Consider the following 21,127-nt stretch of genomic DNA (forward strand, 5'->3'; position numbering starts at 1 on the left):
ATCAGCAGATGGATTGGGGGACAGTAAAAGGGGAGGATCAGAGAAGACTGGATCAAACCACTTTTTTTTTTTTTACACAATGCAGAAGATTAACCCCTTAGGTTCTACTGTGAATACAACAAGCATGCTTTACTGCATAAACAGATACATTTTACTGTTGTGGGTTTAATAAGACTTTCATTTCTGCTAATAGCTACAGCATAGCTTGGAAATGTTCATATTTCAAAAGACCGCATTCTCTTCATCCCATTAAATATACTATAAACCTAGGTTAAAGTGGTCCCTATCTGTACACAATAACCATCATTAACTTAAGTATTTTTCTTTTCAATTTATTACAATAGGTTTTATTATGAAATAGATTTGATGCCGCACTGCCAAATATTTTGACACTTCAAATTAATGGAACAAAGTTTTTACAAACAAAAACCTTATACCCTTTCTTGCTGTACTGAGCAGACATACGCCCTGTATATTTATTAGCAGACTAAAAGACAATATCCTTTTTTCCTTTTCTAGAAAGGAATGCATTTTCCTTCTTATGACTTTATAGCAGACAATAAATCTGCTTTACTACAGTGCTGCTTAGTGGCATAAACGTCTAAGGATCATTTAATGCTATACCTGTGAGACGTGGAAATTTATTGGAGGGAGGTTTCCGTGAATGCACTAACGATTTTATCAGTTTCCACTCCTTATAGTTTTGTAGGCGTTACACAGATTCCTCCAGTTCTGCTCGCCAATTAACTGTTCAGATTGAAAACCAGTAAATGGTTAGTCCAATCATCTAACTTGCACAGCAACAAATTGCAACTATATTTTTTTTTCAAATTGGTGATCCCTTAATTGGTTACAAATTCTTTTAGGACAATACAAATCTTATGGATTATTTCAGTAAGCACTTCATAAATGGGGAACATTGTTCACATGAATCAAAGACGTGCATTAGGCTAGGTTCACATCTATACATTTTGTCTTGTGTTTGCAGATCTGCACTACAATTAAGGCTGGGTTCACACTTATGCACATTGGATGTGGGTTTCACCACATCCAATTTGCATAGCAGGAGATTGTGAGCGGCTCCCACATTTCTGGTGCAAATTGAGACCTGTGAGTATTTTGGTCCGTCTAAGGTCCGAATTCAGCCTGAAATCGGACCTGAAACAGTGAATGGAGACACAACAGACTCTTGCTGGGAGCTGCTGCGTGTTCCAGTGTGAACCCAGCACAAGGCCCAATGAGGTGAAAAATTGTTGCAGGGAACATGGTCATGGACAAAGTCCCTGCAGACTTGGAAACCTGTAGCCTGCCAATTTCGTTCTAGTCATACTCACCACTTTCTGACACCACTTACTCTGTGGTTGAAACTCTCCCACTGAGCACAGTGTCTGGAATGAAAGTGTATGAGACACAAATGGAGGATTTGACTTACGCTGGCCATACATTATACAATTTTCTCTTATTCGATTTCCTTTAGATTTACCATCGACTATGTAGTGCAGGGGCCTGCCTGATTGCATACAAAATTGAAAATGTTTAGGATTGACCTCATATTATATGGTTTTAGTAAATCTAAAAAGGAACACTATACAAGAAAATTGTATAATGTACGGCCAATCTTAAGCTATATATAAAAAAAAAAAAAACCCCCATGAAAGTTTATGAAGCTTGTGCATCTTACAAAAAAAGTGGTTTTGGGTGGCCATATTAGAGACTTTAAGGATGCTTTCATACTGAGGCGCTTTACAGGCACTGTAGCACTAAGAATAGCGCCTGTAAAGAGCCTCTTTCAAGCCGGAGTGCTTTCACACTGGAGCAGTGCGCTGGCAGGATGCCAAAAAATCCTGCAAGCCACATATATAGCGGCGCTTTACCACCGATGCCCAACGCCCCAGTGTGAAAGGAGCCTAAATGGTAGTAAAGTCCTATAAAATAGTGGTGAAGTGGTTCTAAAACGGTTTTCTATCTTGGTGCATTCTATGCATCAAGGTAAAAAACCTGTATAACAGAATTGCCCCTAGCCCTTCTTGTACTTGAGCCCATTTAAGATACAATAAAGCACTGTGCACGAGAGCCAAGGTTCCCCACACTTTAAGTCATAATTTGTTAGTATGCACTGCAGCATGCCATCACCGTCAGCGATTCCATCATCACCTGGTCTTCCTTCTGTGCGTTTTCCAGCCATTTGACTATCTAGAATGTGATGTCGTCACTCCCATGCATGCGCAAGGAAATCATGGTCGTGGCACAGCGTTCTCAATAGACATCATACTCCATGTCCCATCCATTCAGAGTGCAGTACTTATGTGTTGGCGACATCGGCCATTCCAAAATGCGAACATCTCCTAAACTTGAGGCTGCTTTCACACTGGTGCATTGGCAGTAACGCACTGCTATTTAAGATCACTTTACCATAGTTTTTGTAGAGGTTTTCAGCCACTATCAGCCGGAAAAAAAAAAGTTTAAGAAAACAAAACAATCCGCAAAGCGGTGCTGCCCATTCATTTCAATGGGCAGGGGCGATTTAGGAGCAGTGTATACACCACTCCAAAGATTCTTTTTTGCAGGAGTTTTCTTTAACAGCCTGCCAGCGCATCGCCTCAGTGTGAATGCACTCTGGCTTTCACACCAAGACTGCAGGGGAGCAGTTTTTCAGCCGCTTTACAAGCGCTATTTTTTCCCCCAAAAGCGCCAGAAAGATGCCTCAGTGTGAAAGGGCTCTTACACTGTACCTACAGGTAAGCCTTATTTGTAGAAACACGTCAAAGCAGAGTTTACCAACGCTTTAATTGTACTCAAGAGGAAAATAATAATCAAGTGTGGTTTTTTGACGACATTTATTTCAGGATACAAAACTATGATCCAGTCACAGTTTCTTTTCTCATTTTACACTTGACAATGAACAAACCTGCCAATACCAGTAGGCAGTCCTATTACTAAAAGTGGGGGCTAGAATACCAAAATTCACATTAAAGTGAAACAAAAAACAAGCATTCACGCTTTCACTCATGGAAATCCAAATCATAATGAAATGTTAGTAACAAAGCTAGCACAATTGATTTTTGTGATTAGAAATGCCTCTTTGTACAGCCCTGAACTCAGCATACAGCAGCACACCTCCTGTGACGACATGCTTCGGTGTACAAGACTTGCTAGGAAGTGTTGATGCTGTCTGGCAGCTCCAGATTTACAAAACACAGACAAGTAAAAAGGTGTAACATACAGCTGAAAAGGTGATGACACTTGAGAATTAGCATTTGTCAACTTTAAAATAAACCTATGGAGGGAAAAAAAAAAAAAAAAAAAAAAAAGCTTTCAAAAAATACTTTACACTGTAAATGGGAGGACCAAGCACAGTTGAAAGAATGTTTACTAGAAATAAATGTACTTTGTGTGTTCATACTAATTCACATCTTTAGATGACTAACCACTTAACGATTTGTCAATGAAGTAAAATATGAAGTGTCTTTTCTTACAAGTACAGTCATCAATTATTTTTAAATTAGAAAAACTTTTCTGTATTTCTCTGATGACAGAAGTCTAATCCAGCACGACAGGCAAATAACTTGTTTTTTGGAAGCAAAGCCTACAGTAAAGCCGGCCATAGATGCTTTGAATGTCAGCCAGTTCAGCAGGGACAGACAGAGATTCGATCCATGTATGGACAGGCCAATTGTACCAGTCGATCAATCAATTGACATGGATACAAGCAGCATGCTGGATTTTTAGCATGCGATTTGTCACTGTGTTCTCCCAGCAGGGTTTAACCTTTAGGAGATATTCACTGTGCCAGCAGGTAAAACTTATAGGCTCCATCAATCCATTGACTGACTTGGGTACAACCACCAGGTCGGAGATTTAGCATGCGATTATTCACCGTGTTCTCCCGGGGAGGGAGGGCTCCATGCACACCCCTCCCTGAAGTTGCAGGAAAGAAAACTGCATCACCTGCCCAAGGCCAACCATAGACTGAGCAAATTTCTTTCTTGCAACCACAGATTGTAGGAACTAGGAAATACATTGTTGATGGGGGAATCCTTCTCGCAGAGCCATTGTTTTCTCCTGACAGGGATAGTGATTATTGCTAGAGACTATAACCATTGCTAACAATTGTATGTAAAATCTAGCATACTGGTTGTACCCAAGTTGATCAAAAGGGCAACTTGGGTACATTCAGCCGACCCATACATGGTTTGAATCTCTGCTGGTTCCTGCTGAGCTGGATCAGATTTAAACTGTTTACAGGCATCTTTACTCACACTTTACACCAGGCAGGCAAATAATCAGGGAAAGGTGTGTACATCACAAATCATACGCAGGTCTAGCAAAGGCAATATCAACCCATTTTGGCCTTAGAGCTACACGCTCATAGCATCAAGCAATAATAAAGAGATTATATATATATATATATATATATATATATATATATATATATATATATATATATATATATATATATATATATAATCTTATTTGACAATTACATTTTCACTTCTGAAAGCCGACAACACTACTTCACTCTAAGCATACATCATTCATATTGAGACCAGGAAGTGCCAACAGCCTTGTTGCTACATTTGGAATATTCACGAATTGGTGGATAAGCGCAGGTACACTGAGCTGCGGGAATGAAGTCATGCAAGTTCAGCTGAACTCGCACGATTCCACTCCCACGTCAGTCCCGATTTCAGAGACATCTGTGCAGGTTTTCTGCACAGATGTCAAAGTAAACCGCAGCCCGAAATCGCAAAAGTAGTACAAAAACTACCTTTTAAAATCGGTGCAGCACCACAGATGCGGTGTCGCACCGATTAGGACGGTGCCATTGACGGCAATTGCCGCCGATTTGACATGTCAAAACACTTCAGTGTGAACCAGGGCTTAAATAACGAAGGAGTGAACAGCAAAATTAAAGAGTCAGGAAAATAAGGAACCCACTGTTGCATTTAGATGCACTAACTTGTGCTATATGTGTGGATCAGCAGCCCAGCTAAATTAGTTTAAGAAGAAGACGAAGAAGAAGAAGAAGACGAAGACGACAAACTACAAATCCCATGATGCAAAGCAAGACTGACAGCCACAAGCATGACACCCAGAGGCATGATGAGAATTGTAGTTTTGCAACAGCTGGAGGTCCGCTAATTGCACATCCCTGCTCTACACCAACCCGTCTTCTCAAGTTAGGACTCCCTTTGCCCTCCCCCCCCCCCTTCTCAGTGGCCAATGGCACCCGGCAGGGATGCCCACTTGCTTACATCCCTGCTATTGACACCATGTGTTGAACCCTTAGCTGCCTCTATGCGCGGCAACCCAGATGTTCGGGGCATAACGGTCAGAGGTAGGGAGTTCAAAATCCCACTGTTTGCCAAGGACGTTATTCTCACACTGACTGAACCTAGACTATCTCCCCCGAACCTACATGCAGAACCTGACTGCTATGGAGCCCTCTCGGGATATAAAATGAATACATCTAAAGAGGCACAATCACAAAAGCCTTTTTTTGCAGGAGAATCGACAGGACATACAGACATGGGCAAACTGTTGGTACCCTTAACGCTCACTGAAACCATGCTTCATTTACCCTGAAAGTGATGAATTTAAAAGTGGTTTTATCATGTGTACCTGAATGTTCTTGGCATGTCAGAGTAAAGCAAGGCGTGAAAAGAGAAATGATGCCTTATTCTACAAAAATATTCTAAAATGGACTGGACAGATTTGTTGAAAGGCTGTCAATAACTGGATCATTGGGATGTTTCAAAATGTTTTCTGTAAATAGTACTGCACCATTTTCAATCCTGTATCAAGTACATCTGCCTATTTAAAAACTGTGCTGTTTGGTATCATGTGCGCCACACTGAGCATGAATCATAGACAGCACAGCAAAGACCATCTCCAAGCAACTTGATGCTCAAATGACTGCATGAAAATATTAAGAAGTATAAGGCTCGGTTCACACAGGGGCGACTTGTCCAGACGACTTCGCCGCCTGACAAGTCACGCTCCGTTCTGTACTATGGAACCGTTGTAATAGGAGCGACTCAAGTCGCTCCGACTTAGAAAAAAGGTTCCTGTACTACTTTGGGGCGACTTCAGGCGACTTGCATTGACTTCTATACAGAAGTTGTTTTGCAAGTCGCCGTTGGTCGTGTGCAGGTCACGGCGCTGCAAGTCATGCCGCCCGCTGTGTGAACCGAGCTTAAAGGTCCATAGGAGTGAAGCCACCCTTCCTTGACGTGGCAGCAAGAACAAAATCAACCACAGATTGAACAGGATAAAATGTGAAATATGGTCAAAAGAGCCGAGGAAAAATCCTAAACTGAACGCAAAGATCAGGGTACATCATTGTCTGATTGCACTATCCCTTGCTTTTTGAGCAACAGTGGCCTCAAAAGGAAGAAGACCCAGGAGGAGGACTCCATATGCATATTGGCAAGCCACCATCTGTGAGAATGTCATTTGGACAGATGAGATGAAGCTGAATCTTTTTAAAGTGGTAGTAAACTAAACTTTTATAATTTTCTCCATAACACCAATTTAAATTAATTTTAATTTAAGTGGATGTAAACCTGATTCGTGAAACTTGAGCTGGGCACATATCTGCAGTGTTTTGGCCTCTCTCTTCAAAGCACTATGCCCTGTAGCTTTCTCCTGCTCCATTCTGCCATCAGCCTGATGACTCCTGACATGTTCTCCAGCAACTAAGATAAAAAGCAGTGGAGTTTTGTGTTGGGGAGGATGCTATAGATAGATTAGCAGAGCCATGAACATTCAACATCAGCTCTGAAAGTCTCTACCTATGAGGCTAGGGGGTGTGTGCACGCTTTTCCTCCAATCAGCTGTCTTGGCTGTATGCCCAGACTGCACTGCAGTGTTGAACAGGAAGAGAAAATCTAACGTGATGTGCACACTTTCTAAACAGTAAATAAAGCTGAAGACAGAAGCTATACATGTAAAACGTATGTAGGGAGAGCAGAGTGAAAATAAAATTAGGTTTGGCCAACATGAGTGACATTTCAGGCAGCAAAGACAAAAAGGGGCAGAAATAACAGACAGCGGCATAGATGCGCGCGCACGCACACGCACGTGTATATAGTCAGCCACCCCCCCCACGACCACACACACCCACACCTGTATATATAGCAGCCTCACATACACAAAAAAGACTCTCGCCCCTCCTTGTACACAAACAGCCCCCTCCCTTACTGTCACAGCCCCTACTTGTAGCTTCCTACCTGGTCCCAGCTCATTTTCACAACGCTGACATGTTGCTGAGAAGCATAGTACAGGCAGATCGCTGTCACACGAGTGCACATGCACATAGTAGCCAGAGGTGGTAGTAAAGAGTTCGATGTCAGAGTCAATGGCATGAGAACAGCAGAAAAAGATTGTTTCTATACTGCACAGCACAGATCCCTTTCACCCGTCCTGCCTTCTTCAGGCCCAGGCGGGCCCCTTACAGTTGTAATGGCTGTACCCCCCCGATGGCAGCCCTGGAAAGAGTTGAGACCTACACAGTCTGGAGAAGACATCCTTCAAACCCAAGACATCTGCAGCAGTTTGTTAAAGAAGGAGTGGGCCAAACTACCAGTTGACATCTGCAGAAGTCACACAGAGCTACAGAAATTGCCTCTAAAGGCTGCACAACAAAAACAAACAGATTAAAAAAAAAGTTAAATAATTTTTTTCTAAGCCCTTTTCATTTGTTTGATTTATAATATTCCAGCGAATCGAAAGAAAAAAAAAAAAAAAAAAAAAAAAAAAAATCAAATTAAGTCAGATGCTTTGACCAATGATGTATGCCAAACACTTCCAAACTATTCAAGTTATTTCTGAGCAACTTGTGGTTTCTTTCTGCATAGACGCACAAGCTAGAGAGCCGTGTATGCACGTGTGGTTAGACACCAACATTGTGGTAGACTTTTTCAGCAGACTGAATCAAAGTTCAGACAGAATGCGTAATGTGTATGAAGTCAGACAATGAGGGAGATGTTGTGATTTCACGGCTTTCTATCTTAAGGGAAGAGAAAAATGAATACACACACACACACACACACAGGAGTGCAAAAAAACTCTAGTTCCGCTCCCAAGGAAATAAAAAAAAAAAAAAAAAAAAGGGGGGGGGGGGGAGGAGGAGGAACTTCACATAGCACACAGTATCTATTTAAACATGGATTATGAACTCACAGTGATTAGGGCTGAACATGGCTGAAATTCCTAAGTTGCATTGATGAAGGACGAGCTGACACGCATGCTTGGGGTGAAGGCAGTCATAATTTCCTTCTTTCTCTCCCTTTAAAAAATGTATGACTGCCAATGCTTTGAATACACTTTTAGACTGAAACCAATATTATCCACTCCTTCAGAGCAAGGTCTAAATTTATACAGTATATATAACCGTTTTTACGTTCACTCATTTAGCAAAACATATATAAACACACTATCAAAAAGTATTAGGTCACCTGTATGCAGACAGACTACAAAGACTAGGATAAGCACACAAAAAAAAATAACACACATTACAGTCTTCATCTTGTTGAGCGACTGCAAGAACAAGCGCATCTTCATCTCTACCTTCAGTAATACAAAGAGCAGAGCAGCCGAGCGTGCATCTCATCTGGCACAGCACATGGACCTGCGTGCCTGGCCTGATGGGATGAATTGTCTGCCATGTTCATTACATCCTTAGTTGGCCATGAAGGTAATTGAAGGCTAAAGACACAGGTAAAACATGCGTGTTATATGTAGTAGCAGCATGGAGTATAATGTTACCACCTCACCCAATTAAAACCTGATGCACATGAATTACAAGTATGGTGACCTACGCAGATGTCCAACAGTGTTCATTTTGCCGTCAAATTTCGATTTCGTTTTTGACCGTTTTTTACTAAAACACAGTTTTAGTCGACAAAATAGTGGTGCCTAAATCCAACCCAGATGTATGCCGATCAGACATAACATTATGACCATCATCCACCATAACTCTTCAAGACATGGACTCCATTAGATCTGACGGTATGCTGCGATATCTGGCACCAAGCTGTCAGTAGTGAATCCTTTAAGTTGCCACATGGGGCCTAATTTTTCCCAGCATATCCCTGATGTCCAACTGAAGTGAGATCTGGATAATTTGGATGCCAAGTCAACACCTCAAACTCCTGGTATTCAACAAACCATTTTTGAATACATAGTAGGTGAGGCATAAAGAAAAAATAAAAAAAAGACACAAGTCTATCAAGTCCACCCTATGTGCGTGATTATATGTCAGTATTACATTGTATATCCCTGTATGTTGCAGCCGTTCATCTAATAGTTTCAAGGGAATTCCACATCCTTGCTGCTCTTACAGTAAAGAACCCTCTACGTAGTGTAAGGTTAAACCTCTTTTCTTCTAATTTTAATGAGTGGCCATGTGTCTTGTTAAACTCCTTTCTGCAAAAGAGTTTTATCCCTATTGTGGGGTCACCAGTATGGTATTTGTATATTGAAATCATATCCCCTCTCAAGCATCTCTTCTCCAGAGAGAAAAAGTTCAGTGCTCGCAACCTTTCCTCATAACGAATATCCTCCAGACCCTTTATTAGCTTTGTTGACCTTCTATGTACTCGCTCCATTTCCAGTACATCCTTCCTGAGGACCGGTGCCCAGAACTGGACAGCATACTCTAGGTATGGCCAGACCAGAGTCTTGTAGAGTGGGAGAATTATTTTATCTTTGGAGTCGATCCCATTTTTAATGCATGTTAATATTCCGTTTGCCATGTTAGGCTCAACAATGGAATGCCAGGTCCTTTTCCATCCTTGATTCCCCTAGAGGTTCTGCCCCCAGTGTATAGATTGCATTCATATTTTTGCCACCCAAATGCATTATTTTACATTTTTCAACATTGAACCTCATTTGCCATGTAGTTGCCCACACCATTCATTTGTTCACATCTTTTTGCAAGGTTTCCACATCCTGCAGAGAAGAAGTTGTTGCCCTGTTTAGCTTAATATCGTCCGCAAATACAGAGATTGAACGGTTTACCCCATCCTCCAGGTAATTTATGAACAAATTAAATAGGATTGGTCCCAGCGGAACCCTGAGGGTCCCCACTACCCACCCTGACCATTCCAAGTACTCCCCATTTATCACCACCCTCTGAACTCACCCTTTTAGCCAGTTTTCAATCCATGTACTCATCCTATGGTCCCTTATTTTATACAGTAAACGTTTATGGGGAACTGTGTCAAATGCTTTTGCAAAATCCAGATATACCACGTCCACGGGCCTTCCTTTATCTAGATGGCAACTCACCTCATAGAAGGTTAATAGCATGGATTTACTGGTTACATATTCAAAATAGGACGTGATGGAATCCTGGCATGTCACCATTGGAAGGTTTCCCCTCCATTACCGTTTTGGTGTCAACCAAAAATGTGGGCGATTCTTTTGCTTTCACCTTTATGAGAGCTAGAGCTGCACTGAAATTTCGGCAGCTGAAACATAAGCATTTCCTCGATGATAAAAAATAAACAGTGCACGACACCGAAAAAGCATGCGATTTTGGCACAATTTTATACTGTACTTATGGTGCGTTTTCCATAGGTCATGTGACTCAAACCACATCAAAAACATAACAGGTGCATTACTGATGTGTTCTTGTTGCATTTTCAACTCCTTTTAAAATGGGATACATTTTTTCTTCAGCTTTTGCGGCGCTAAAGGTGCCAATAATGGCCGACAAATATTGATTTAAATTCATGATATTAAATTAAAAAGTCGAATGCACGTATATATAAAAACATGTATTAACAAAAACTAATTTTCAGTTTTCAGCCAGGTGCATCCAGCATTTTCAGTTTTAGCACCCAATCGTCCATTCGGTACACAGCAAAAACCGTCATCAGGACAAGCGAGTGGGTGAACCTCAACCCGGCAGAGGCTCCAACTCCATTCCATCAACAAAAAATAAACATGCAACAGTTTATAAAACCTCTGCTACAAACAAATGGCCATTGAGCAACTTGTGGAAAACAGTACAACCACAGTACATTATTAATGACACATTCAAAGCACATTAAAATGGAGTAACTGAAGCTTTTGCGCAAATCCTTTCCCTAACCAAATTTTTAAGCTGCATGATGCAATTTTGAAAAGATCACAAGATAATTACTAGAAAACAAAATCACAGATCCCTTTAAAGAAACCACGAGCACACTTGGGGAACAGATGGGGTACAGATGGAGTGATTTCATCTGAAACAAATGGTGTTAGTGTATGATAGTGTAGAGGAAATGCATTGCATCATGTCAGCTGTGCTCATTCACATATAATATGCAATCAAATACACATTATGAATATTAAATCTCACATATACACAGTAATAAGCAGCTTAGGTGTATCCAATCACAAAGCACCATCTCCACTTTGCCACTCCATCAGGTTTTATGATAAATGCCATGATATTACCTCCGTTGAACTAAATCTGCAACCAACAGCCTCAGAGGGCCAAAGAGATTGTACAGACTGCTCAAGAGTCATACATAGAACTAGAGCAGCTTTGGATGATAGATACTTCAAAATTAAAAGATTATTTCATATCCTTGTCCTGATGTAGGTAACAGCAGTGTGACAGAGCCTTTGAAGTCCTGGACCTGTTCAAATCCCACTGTCTACTCTCTTTGTAACTTTAGGCAAATCTGCCTTTATCCCCACTCATCAAGCAGAGTAGAATGCAAGGCAGCCGGAATTCTGAAATGATGGAAAAAAAAAAAAAAATAAATAAAGAAGGAAAAGAAAAAGGCTTGCACACGTTTGATTTTAATAAAGACACAAAAGGAAAACATGGCTGTCAGCTTAACCTTGCCTCAGTCAGAGTGTGTTAAACAGTACTAGACCGTATTAAGCTGAACAGCAAGAAAGAAAAAAGGAAACGATGTTGCTATGTTATCCATCAACGAACCGCTTCCATCAAATGATACCTTAATGGAAATACCGATATTCCTAAACAGATTTTATGTTCTCTGTCTTTCCCAAATATGCTACGAGGCAAGTCTCTATAGGTTATTATGCAGAAAGCAGCCCATTTATGTCTACTGTCGTTCATTTTATTAAACTACCCAGCTGCTTTACACATAATCAGCAAAAGCACATTTCTAGGCAAATTGTTAGGCTGTGAGCAGAAAAACACGCATCAGTGATGTCAGTTATAACAGGATCTAGAAGATAAATGATCACATTTACTAGGTTAGAGTGTCCATAGCCCTAGGAAGGTGGTCGTTGTCCAGGTACAATCTGCCATTCCATGATATCCTTTGTGAAGGCCTGGACGGGTTTCACTAGGAAGAAAATAAATTATAAATCTATAAAAAGGTTATTAGGACTTACTTCATATACATGGCTATTGTTCGAGTAAAGCAGCACCCGTCCTTTATAAAGGAGACATAATGAGTCCAGGCCGTCCTCGGGTTACAAACACCCGACTCCTACTTATAAAACGGAGGGAGACAACAGGAAGTTAGAAAATCTACCCCTAGGAAGGGAAATTCTCTCCTGTAAGAGTTATAATGGGAAAAAGGCGTCTCCACTGAAGCTTTATCACCAATCGTTGTTTCCACAACAAACCAGAGGTTTCAAAATTCAATTGTCACAGGGACAGAGAGGCGACATCTTCTGAACAGGGGTGCAGACAGCAAAAACAAATGGTACAGTTCCCTATGCTTTTCAAAAACTTATTAATTTTTATTTTTTCGGCTGAAACTATTTAACCACATGCCGACCGGGCCATGGCCGAAAGACTGCTACAGTGCGGTCAGCTTATTCTGGGAGGGTGTCCACGGACATTCTCCCAGAATCTTGCCCCCGCGCACCCAGGAACATCCATGACACCGATCGGTACAGTGTGGGGGATGGGGGGGGAGAGGGAGAGAGGGAGAGAGGGAGAGAGGGAGAGAGGGAGAGAGGGAGAGAGGGAGAGAGGGAGAGAGGGAGAGAGAGGGAGAGAGAGGGAGAGAGAGGGAGAGAGAGGGAGAGAGAGGGAGAGAGAGGGAGAGAGAGAGAGAGAGAGAGAGAGAGAAGCAGCGCTGTGGGCTGGAAACACTCAATTTTAAAACAAAGAATTTTTATTTTACCAAATTTTCAGTGTTTTTGATTAACAGCGCAAAAAATAAAAACCCCAGCATTGATTAAATACCAAAGGAAAGCTCTATTTGTGTGAAAATCATTTGGGTACAGTGTTGCATGACTGAGTAATTGTCAAAGTGTGAGCACCGAAAGCTGAAAATTGGTCTGGTTAGGAAGGGGGTTTAAGTGCCCAGTGGTCAAGAAGTTAAAATTTACCTGTTCCAACTTACAAAAGAAAAAAAATTAAACTTAACAAACCTACAGACCCCATCTTGTTGGTAACTCAGGGACTGCCTGTATTTTCAGGGCACATAAGCCAAATCCTAAAGCAGAAGGGAAAACCGTACCAGTCTAGTGCATACTGCTAAAGCGGAATTATGTTTTCCCCCCATTCAGTGGGGCTGTGCCTGCACTGAATGGGTTAACTGCTCATTTTTGTCTAGGGCAGGACTCTCCAAACTGCATCCTGGATGTGGCCCTTTGCTTGCCATTATCCAGCCCTTGGGGCCCTATTCCTGCCACCGAAATTAACAATGCAATTTTTTCGACTTCCATTGACCATCAAGCCTATTGCATTGTTTACGCCAACTGGTGTCAGGACATTTTCTTATTGACCACAGTCTGGTCACCCTAAAGTCTGAAGGACAGTAAACTGGCTCTTTCTTTCGAAAGTTTGGGCGATCCCTGGTGAAGGGGATTGGAGAGCAGAGATATACTCACCTAATCCTCCCAGCACACGACCAGACCCAGTTTCCCCCCCACCAGTGGTTTAGTGCTCTTGCGTGGTGGACTGCTCCTGACATCACTCCCATAGACATGCTCTGGTCGTGAAGACATCAGGAACAGTCCACCGCTGGATTGAGAAGGAGAGCGGTTTTTCCCCCGGAGCGAAAGATTGAGTATACAGCTTTCTGGTCACCCCTTGACAAAATGAGCAGTTATTTTAAGAGATTTTAGATGACAGTTTTCTATGTTGTGAAATATATGAAATAAAATTTTACTTTTTAAGGACTTGTAGGCACCAAAACACAAAGTCCATGTTTTTTTCACTTTACATTGTATAATGAGCAGTGCAGGAACAGACTTACTGTAGGGGGGGGGGGGGGGGGGGGGTTGCCCAGAGTTCAGAATACGGCAACGTACACTAGATATGTTGGTACACTGCACTGCCATTCTTTCTTAATGGCACTCCAATGCACCTGCCAGCAGCCATGCAACTCAATAAAATGCATTGTGCTAAAAAATAAACAGTGTATGCAGTACTTTTTAAGCAGCGATATGGATTGGGCTGTAACACATAGCAGACGCATTGGGGTGCTATTGAACATGAATGGCAATACACCAGCACACCTAACATGCCATGTGAGCTAAAGGCACAATTGCACATTACGGCAATGCTATTGCGTGAACCGGCCCTAAAATTGTCACTAAAGCACAATCTTCGTGCTCTGCCTATGTGCTGTGGATGAACATATTTAGACTGTCCAACAAGACCATCTTTGAAAACTCATAGTATGTAAAACACTGAAATACAAATGCATACGATATTCAAATATATGCATTTCTCCCTGATAATGTCTTTGCACTAGAACTACTTCACAACCAATCCGTAAATTTAAAAACAGAATTCCTGAGCAGTTTTGATGACTGATAAGCCAGTTTCAGGTAAAAAAAAATAAAAAAAAAATTAAATGATACCAGCTTGGGTCTCTGTTGGGCAGCTTGTCTGTTACCTGAGGATTGCTGGGATTTCTCTGTCCACAGCTCAACTCAAACTAATTAGGAACACGTCAAACAACCGCTGATGACTTTGTTCAGAGGCACTAAAAATTGCAACCATTTAAAAATATGACAGCCAATCACATTTTTGCTTTTTGGATTTTTACATTTTAGCCAACGTATAATATCTAGGTGTACAATCTAGAAATTCTAAACCCTTTTAATTAGCATATAGCTGAAATCGGATTTGCAGAGAGTTTACAAGTGCAAACAATGGAGATCTTACATAAAATGATAAGCTACAGTTCCAAACATTTTTAAAGCCTAGTACACACAGGCTGAATGTCGGTCCAACCGAATTTGTGGGGGAGCCTGGAGCTCAAAAAATAAATAAATAAAAACCCACTATCGAATAAAGCACACTGACATACTGTAGGTTTTAATTATACTTTACCAAGACTGAACTAAATGTTAGAAATTTTAGGACAATTCTTTGTATCTGCCTAGACCTAGAGCTTTCATCTAGAAATTTTGGGCGGGGGGAGTTAGGGCTGCTGTCCCGTCAGAACACAATAGCACAGCAGGGGTGGTCACTATACCAACATTGGATTGTTAGTACAGCAGCTCCAAATCTGAGCTGTCAGTTTTTTCATTCAATCCGCTGGGCTGAATGGAAAAAAAAAAAATACAAACAAACTAGTAGTGTGTACCTGGTTTAAGACAGTGACCCTGAAAAAGTCATGTAGTTGAGGCAAGTAAAAATGGCTGCTGTGCATACTTTGCATGGACAGTAATGAAGTCATAACATTAGTCAGGGAACTACAGGGTGTCCCAAAAGCTGCCATACAAAAATCGGAACTTGTAGCTAAATGTACCCTTATTTACAAAATATGAATTACAATATTTTACATAATATTTAATACAAATGTTAAATATGAGTTAGGAAAAAATTAACGTATGGAAATTTTTAGGCACCCTATAGCATATACAGATGGAGGGGTCCGCTATGGCAGCTTACAAGCTTTCTTAGTTCAGGTTTCTGTTAGCCCATGGCTATAGTCTACAGCCATAGGCAAATGTGTCAAAACATTAAAAAAGGTCTTCTTCCGTTGAGCCCACTGTCAATCAAAAAAAGTAACATGGTGTGATCAGTTCAGCCCGGTTTCTTTGGCGCTCTCTCTCTCTCTCTACCATTCTGCTTAATCTGGGGTCCATTTTCCACTTAAATCCTGGAGTGGCTGACTACACTCCCACGGACACTAAACTTCCTAATATTTGCACTGGCAGTCAAACGATGTCAAGCTTCCTGGAGGTGGTCTTTATTTTATTTTTTTTATTATTAATCTCTTATGCACAGAGCTCATTTATTTCTTAAAACCACAGGTAGTTTGTTAGTGGAAGCATGTCCTTCTAATGGAATGAATGGACAGGCTTTCAGGGTGCATCTGCTCCTTGGCCCAAGCAGTATGGTTAAAAAAAAACTGCACAGAGCCAGATAAGCAGTTGTTGGTTTGTTTCCTTTGAATCCCAAAGAGAAACTAAAAGCCACAGGAACCAAATCAGACAACAGTAGCCACAGTATAAACGCTGCATGGAAATAAATACATTTCATTGCAATCAGGGCCCTATGAAGCGCTGCACTAGATACATTTATTATGGAGCTATAAAAATGATCACGGATCATTAATCTGGCTGTACTAAAAAAAGCCAATGTGTCTGCTCCCAAAGACCTCTCCTCCAGGTACAAATGGGACCAGGACGCTCTTGCTCTATTGTTTTCATCCAACGTATATAAAATTTTATTAATATTACAAATTCCCCAATAAAAAAAAAAAAAAAAAAAAAAAAAAAAGACAGTCTATTTATATAAAACATTCTCTGATTCTATAAAGAGAAGCACCTGGGAGAAGGCACAGGCCCTGATCATGTACATAAGGAAATCAAACCAATCAGTAAAACACCAAATGGGAGAAAAAAAAAAAAAAAAAAAAAAAAAAAAATGTAAAGGATGCAGGGTTGCCATGGTAACCATTCATTATCAATATGGCAAACCGCAGCTTTTGACAAGGAGTAGGAGTGATGACGTTTTAAGTTGATTGGCTGCCAGATGTTACATACAAGAAAGACTGCCTATGTTATCAGAAGTATATGGTCTCACCTTACTTTAAGCGTATCTACATGGTGTATCTAATGAAAAGGCGACATCGCACTCTGCTGTGTGAGGAGGTACAGTCTGTAGATGGCATACGAAAAAACTACAAAACATGCTCAAGTGTAACCAATGGAGACACCACTTCTTCAGCAACCTTATGGTACTACACAGATAAAGCCTAAGGCTGTCACGTTAACAGACAACCCTACATCTCCACCTCAGCATCATTCAAGCACAGGAGAGAAGAGGAACTACCAGCACAAGAAGAGGGGGGGGGGGGTCACTGCTACCTGTGCAATACACAAAGAAACAAGGAGTCAGCCGGGTCCAAACACATACACCTGAGCACATCTCTGTAGCTTTACTTCTCACACAAGTCCAAATTATGCAAAATATATAAAAAAAAAAAAAAACTGAGTTGCAATCTACATTCTGTAGATCTACAATATAATGGTAGGGATCGGGTCTGATCCCAAAATGTTCAACAAACTGGGGGCATTTCTGCAGTATCCCAGTTAGTAGGACTGAGCAGGAGATGGCATAGAACACAGATACCTGTCTGCAGAGTCTCCACCTAAAAACATATGATGATTTACCAGGCAGATTCTACAGATAAAGAACACAAAAATAAAAAACGGTATGCAATACTTGGTGTACTGTCCCCAATGCTGTGTCTCCTGGTCAAACCTTTGTTAGCAGAGTGTGGAGATGTACATAACGCTGCATTTGTATACATCCTAATCAGCATTCCGAGCGACTACTCAGCAAATATGAGAAATTACTGCACAAATATGAAAATGTAGCATGAATAATTAAATATGTACTTCAGTAAAATATTTACACATCAGTGCCTTAAGAAAACCATTTGCATGTAAAAAAAAAATAAAAAAATAAGCGTAATTATGTATTAAATATCGGAGCTGCACACACGAGACAAGACTATTTCAGATCCCTCTTTGTAGTTCTATGCACAAACCATAGAGAGTCTGGAAGGGAAACCTCCATCAGCAGCTACAATCCTTCAACATGTCAGATGAATTCCAAACTTTCCATCCTAACTAAAGAACAAAACCATACGAAGGATCAGTATAAGCAAACGCTAAACCCGTCCATCGGTATGGCCAGGCAATAAAAATATACATTGCCAAATTATGTTTTGACATATATAAACAGAAAACAATAAACAGGATGCAGCGCCTGACAAACAAATATGGATGGATCACATACACACATTTTCTGCTGCTCAGTTTTGACAATCTCCTTACAAACCTGACGTAGAGATAATTGTGAGCATATGTATGTTCTTCTGCTATGCTAGAACACAAGGGGAGCAACATACGCAGGGGGCTGGAGGGTTACAGGGCTGAGTCAGCCAGATGAAAAAACTACAGGAGGGCCTGGACTATCGTGATATAACCTGGGGGAAAAAAAAACCCACGAAAGAAAGGTCTAGACCAGTGATTCTCAACCAGGGTTCCTTTAGCATTGGACAATTTTTGCCTCTCAGATAAATTCCCACCGACACCATTGATCTTTTTAGCAATCTGTAAACTGGTAATCCCAATAACCACAAGTGTGAGGACCATTTGTCTCACTGACCATCACATTAATGTATCAGGAGTTGTGGACTTCTAATTTTTAGCAGGGGTTCCTTGAGACCAGAGAACTATTTCAGGGGTTCCTCTGTTGAAAAGGTTGAGAAAGGCTGGTCCGGACTGTCGCGATATAGGACATACAGGCTGGTCCGGACTGTCGCGATATAGGACATACAGGCTGGTCCGGACTGTCGCGATATAGGACATACAAACAGGTCCGGACTGTCGCGATATAGGACATACAAACAGGTCCGGACTGTCGCGATATAGGACATACAAACAGGTCCGGACTGTCGCGATATAGGACATACAAACAGGTCCGGACTGTCGCGATATAGGACATACAAACAGGTCCGGACTGTCGCGATATAGGACATACAAACAGGTCCGGACTGTCGCGAAATAGGACATACAAACAGGTCCGGACTGTCGCGAAATAGGACATACAAACAGGTCCGGACTGTCGCGAAATAGGACATACAAACAGGTCCGGACTGTCGCGAAATAGGACATACAAACAGGTCCGGACTGTCGCGAAATAGGACATACAAACAGGTCCGGACTGTCGCGAAATAGGACATACAAACAGGTCCAAAAAATACAAACCTACAAAAAAGTGACGACTAATTGTGACATAAAATACAAAATTCAAAGGAAAGGTCTGGACTGCCATGATATAAAATACAAATCTACAAAAAAAAAAAAAAAAAAAAAAACTCTGAACTATCATGACATAGAATATACAAACTTAGAAAAGGGTCAGGACTATCGTGATATAAAATAAAGAGCTACAGCAAGGCAGGTCTGGACTATCGTGACATGAGGAGGGAATGAAGATCTGCCATGGAGACTAGAAGGTAAAGCCGTCAACAAGTAGAGCAGAGAGACATAAGGAACGATAGAGAAGGCGATATAATCCCGGCAGTAATCAGAGATCGCACCGATCGGCGGCGACATTGCACCGTTTACTACACCAGGAACAATCCGCCGCACACCCCCCGGGGAGCCCCGACAATTAGAAGAGCCGATAATGATGGAGATGTGAAATCACAGCCGATCAGTCGGCTTCCCCCGGGATGGGTCTTTGTGCTCCCCGGTGACATTGTCCCCCTCCCCCCGGGGCCCGCTCGCTCGCTCACTCACCTGCAGTCCTCGCGGCTCCAGCCGGCTCCTGCCCGGAGATGAGAAGGATGGAGCCCACGAGCAGCAGCACCCGGGTCATACGGACAGGAGACCGCGGGGGGCCCCAAGCCGCCATCTCCTCACCGAGTCCGGCTCCACAGCATCCCTGGGACAGTTACACCCGCACCACAGCCCCGGCTCTCACTCTCTCACCGACTGCAGCCCTCACTGACCGCGGCGCAAAGCGGAGACCCGAGCACACTGCGCGCTCACGTAGCCCCCGCGCGACCCCGAAGCCGCATCACACAGGGCGGCGCGCTACAGGCCACGCCCACCACTACCTTAAGCGCGCGCACCTCCGTCACCCACCTCCCTTTTCCCCAGGACGAGCGCTACTATTGATACGCCCTTTGGAGTCGCGTGCACCGAGGAACTTCAAAGAGACGGCCCCGCCCCCTCCATAGCTTGCTGGTGACGTCACCGGTCCTGTGGTCTCCCGCAGTGTACGGGGAGAGGAGGGGAGGGAAGAGGAGGGGAGGGAAGAGGAGGGGAGACCGGGAGAGGAGGGATCGCTTCTGATAGGACTCCCCATCCCAAGTATGGATCGCTGAGCGCTCAATGTCTTGTGTCCAGGAAAAAAGAGAAACCGAGAAAACTTGTTCTGTGTATGGTCTCATTAAAAATGTCATGAGAATTATTCATGCAATTAAAAACAAATCACTTATATTGGCCATACACTATTCATTCTGATCTCTACAACCTTCCTTATACAGGCCACACACTATACAATCTGATCTCTACAACCTTCCTTATATTGGTCATACACTATTCATTCTGATCTCTACAACCTCCCTAATATTGGTCATACACTATTCATTCTGATCTCTACAACCTTCCTTATATTGGTCATACACTATTCATTCTGTTCTCTACAACCTTCCTTATACAGGCCACACACTATACAATCTGATCCCTACAACCTTCCTTATATTGGTCATACACTATTCATTCTGTTCTCTACAACCTTCCTTATATTGATCATACACTATTCATTCTGATCTCTACAACCTTCCTTATACAGGCCACACACTATACAATCTGATCTCTACAACCTTCCTTATATTGGTCATACACTATTCATTCTGTTCTCTACAACCTTCCTTATATTGATCATACACTATTCATTCTGATCTCTACAACCTTCCTTATACTGGCCACACACTATACATTCTGATCTCTACAACCTTCCTTATATTGTGGCCATGTATAGACTATACCAGTGATGGCGAACCTTGGCACCCCAGATGTTTTGGAACTACATTTCCCATGATGCTCATGCACTCTACAGTGCAGTTGAGCATCATGGGAAATGTAGTTCCAAAACATCTGGGGTGCCAAGGTTCGCCATCACTGGACTATACAATCGTCCTTGTGGTGG

The 21,127-nt window shown here is 42.0% G+C and overlaps 1 protein-coding gene across 10 annotated transcripts in view; it reads right to left on the bottom strand.

Annotated features, from left to right (window-relative positions):
- Positions 1–20,005, bottom strand: part of NEO1 (neogenin 1) — a 237,850-nt gene extending 217,845 nt beyond the window's left edge. For 5 of the 10 annotated variants that reach the window (XM_077473299.1, XM_077473297.1, XM_077473296.1 and 2 more), the window contains exon 1: positions 19,711–20,003. In XM_077473299.1, the coding sequence (XP_077329425.1) occupies positions 19,711–19,825 (115 nt within the window). In that variant the 5' untranslated portion in view covers positions 19,826–20,003. Of the gene's footprint in view, positions 1–19,710 lie in introns of all 10 variants that reach the window. The other 5 variants (XM_077473301.1, XM_077473295.1, XM_077473292.1 and 2 more) reach the window with 3 other exon arrangements.
- Between the last annotated feature and the right edge of the window lie 1,122 nt (positions 20,006–21,127).

Source organism: Lithobates pipiens, unplaced genomic scaffold, assembly GCF_037356315.1.
Source record: "Lithobates pipiens isolate NorthernLeopardFrog02 unplaced genomic scaffold, aLitPip1_a1.2 Scaffold_8, whole genome shotgun sequence".
Taxonomy (NCBI): Eukaryota; Metazoa; Chordata; class Amphibia; order Anura; family Ranidae; genus Lithobates; species Lithobates pipiens.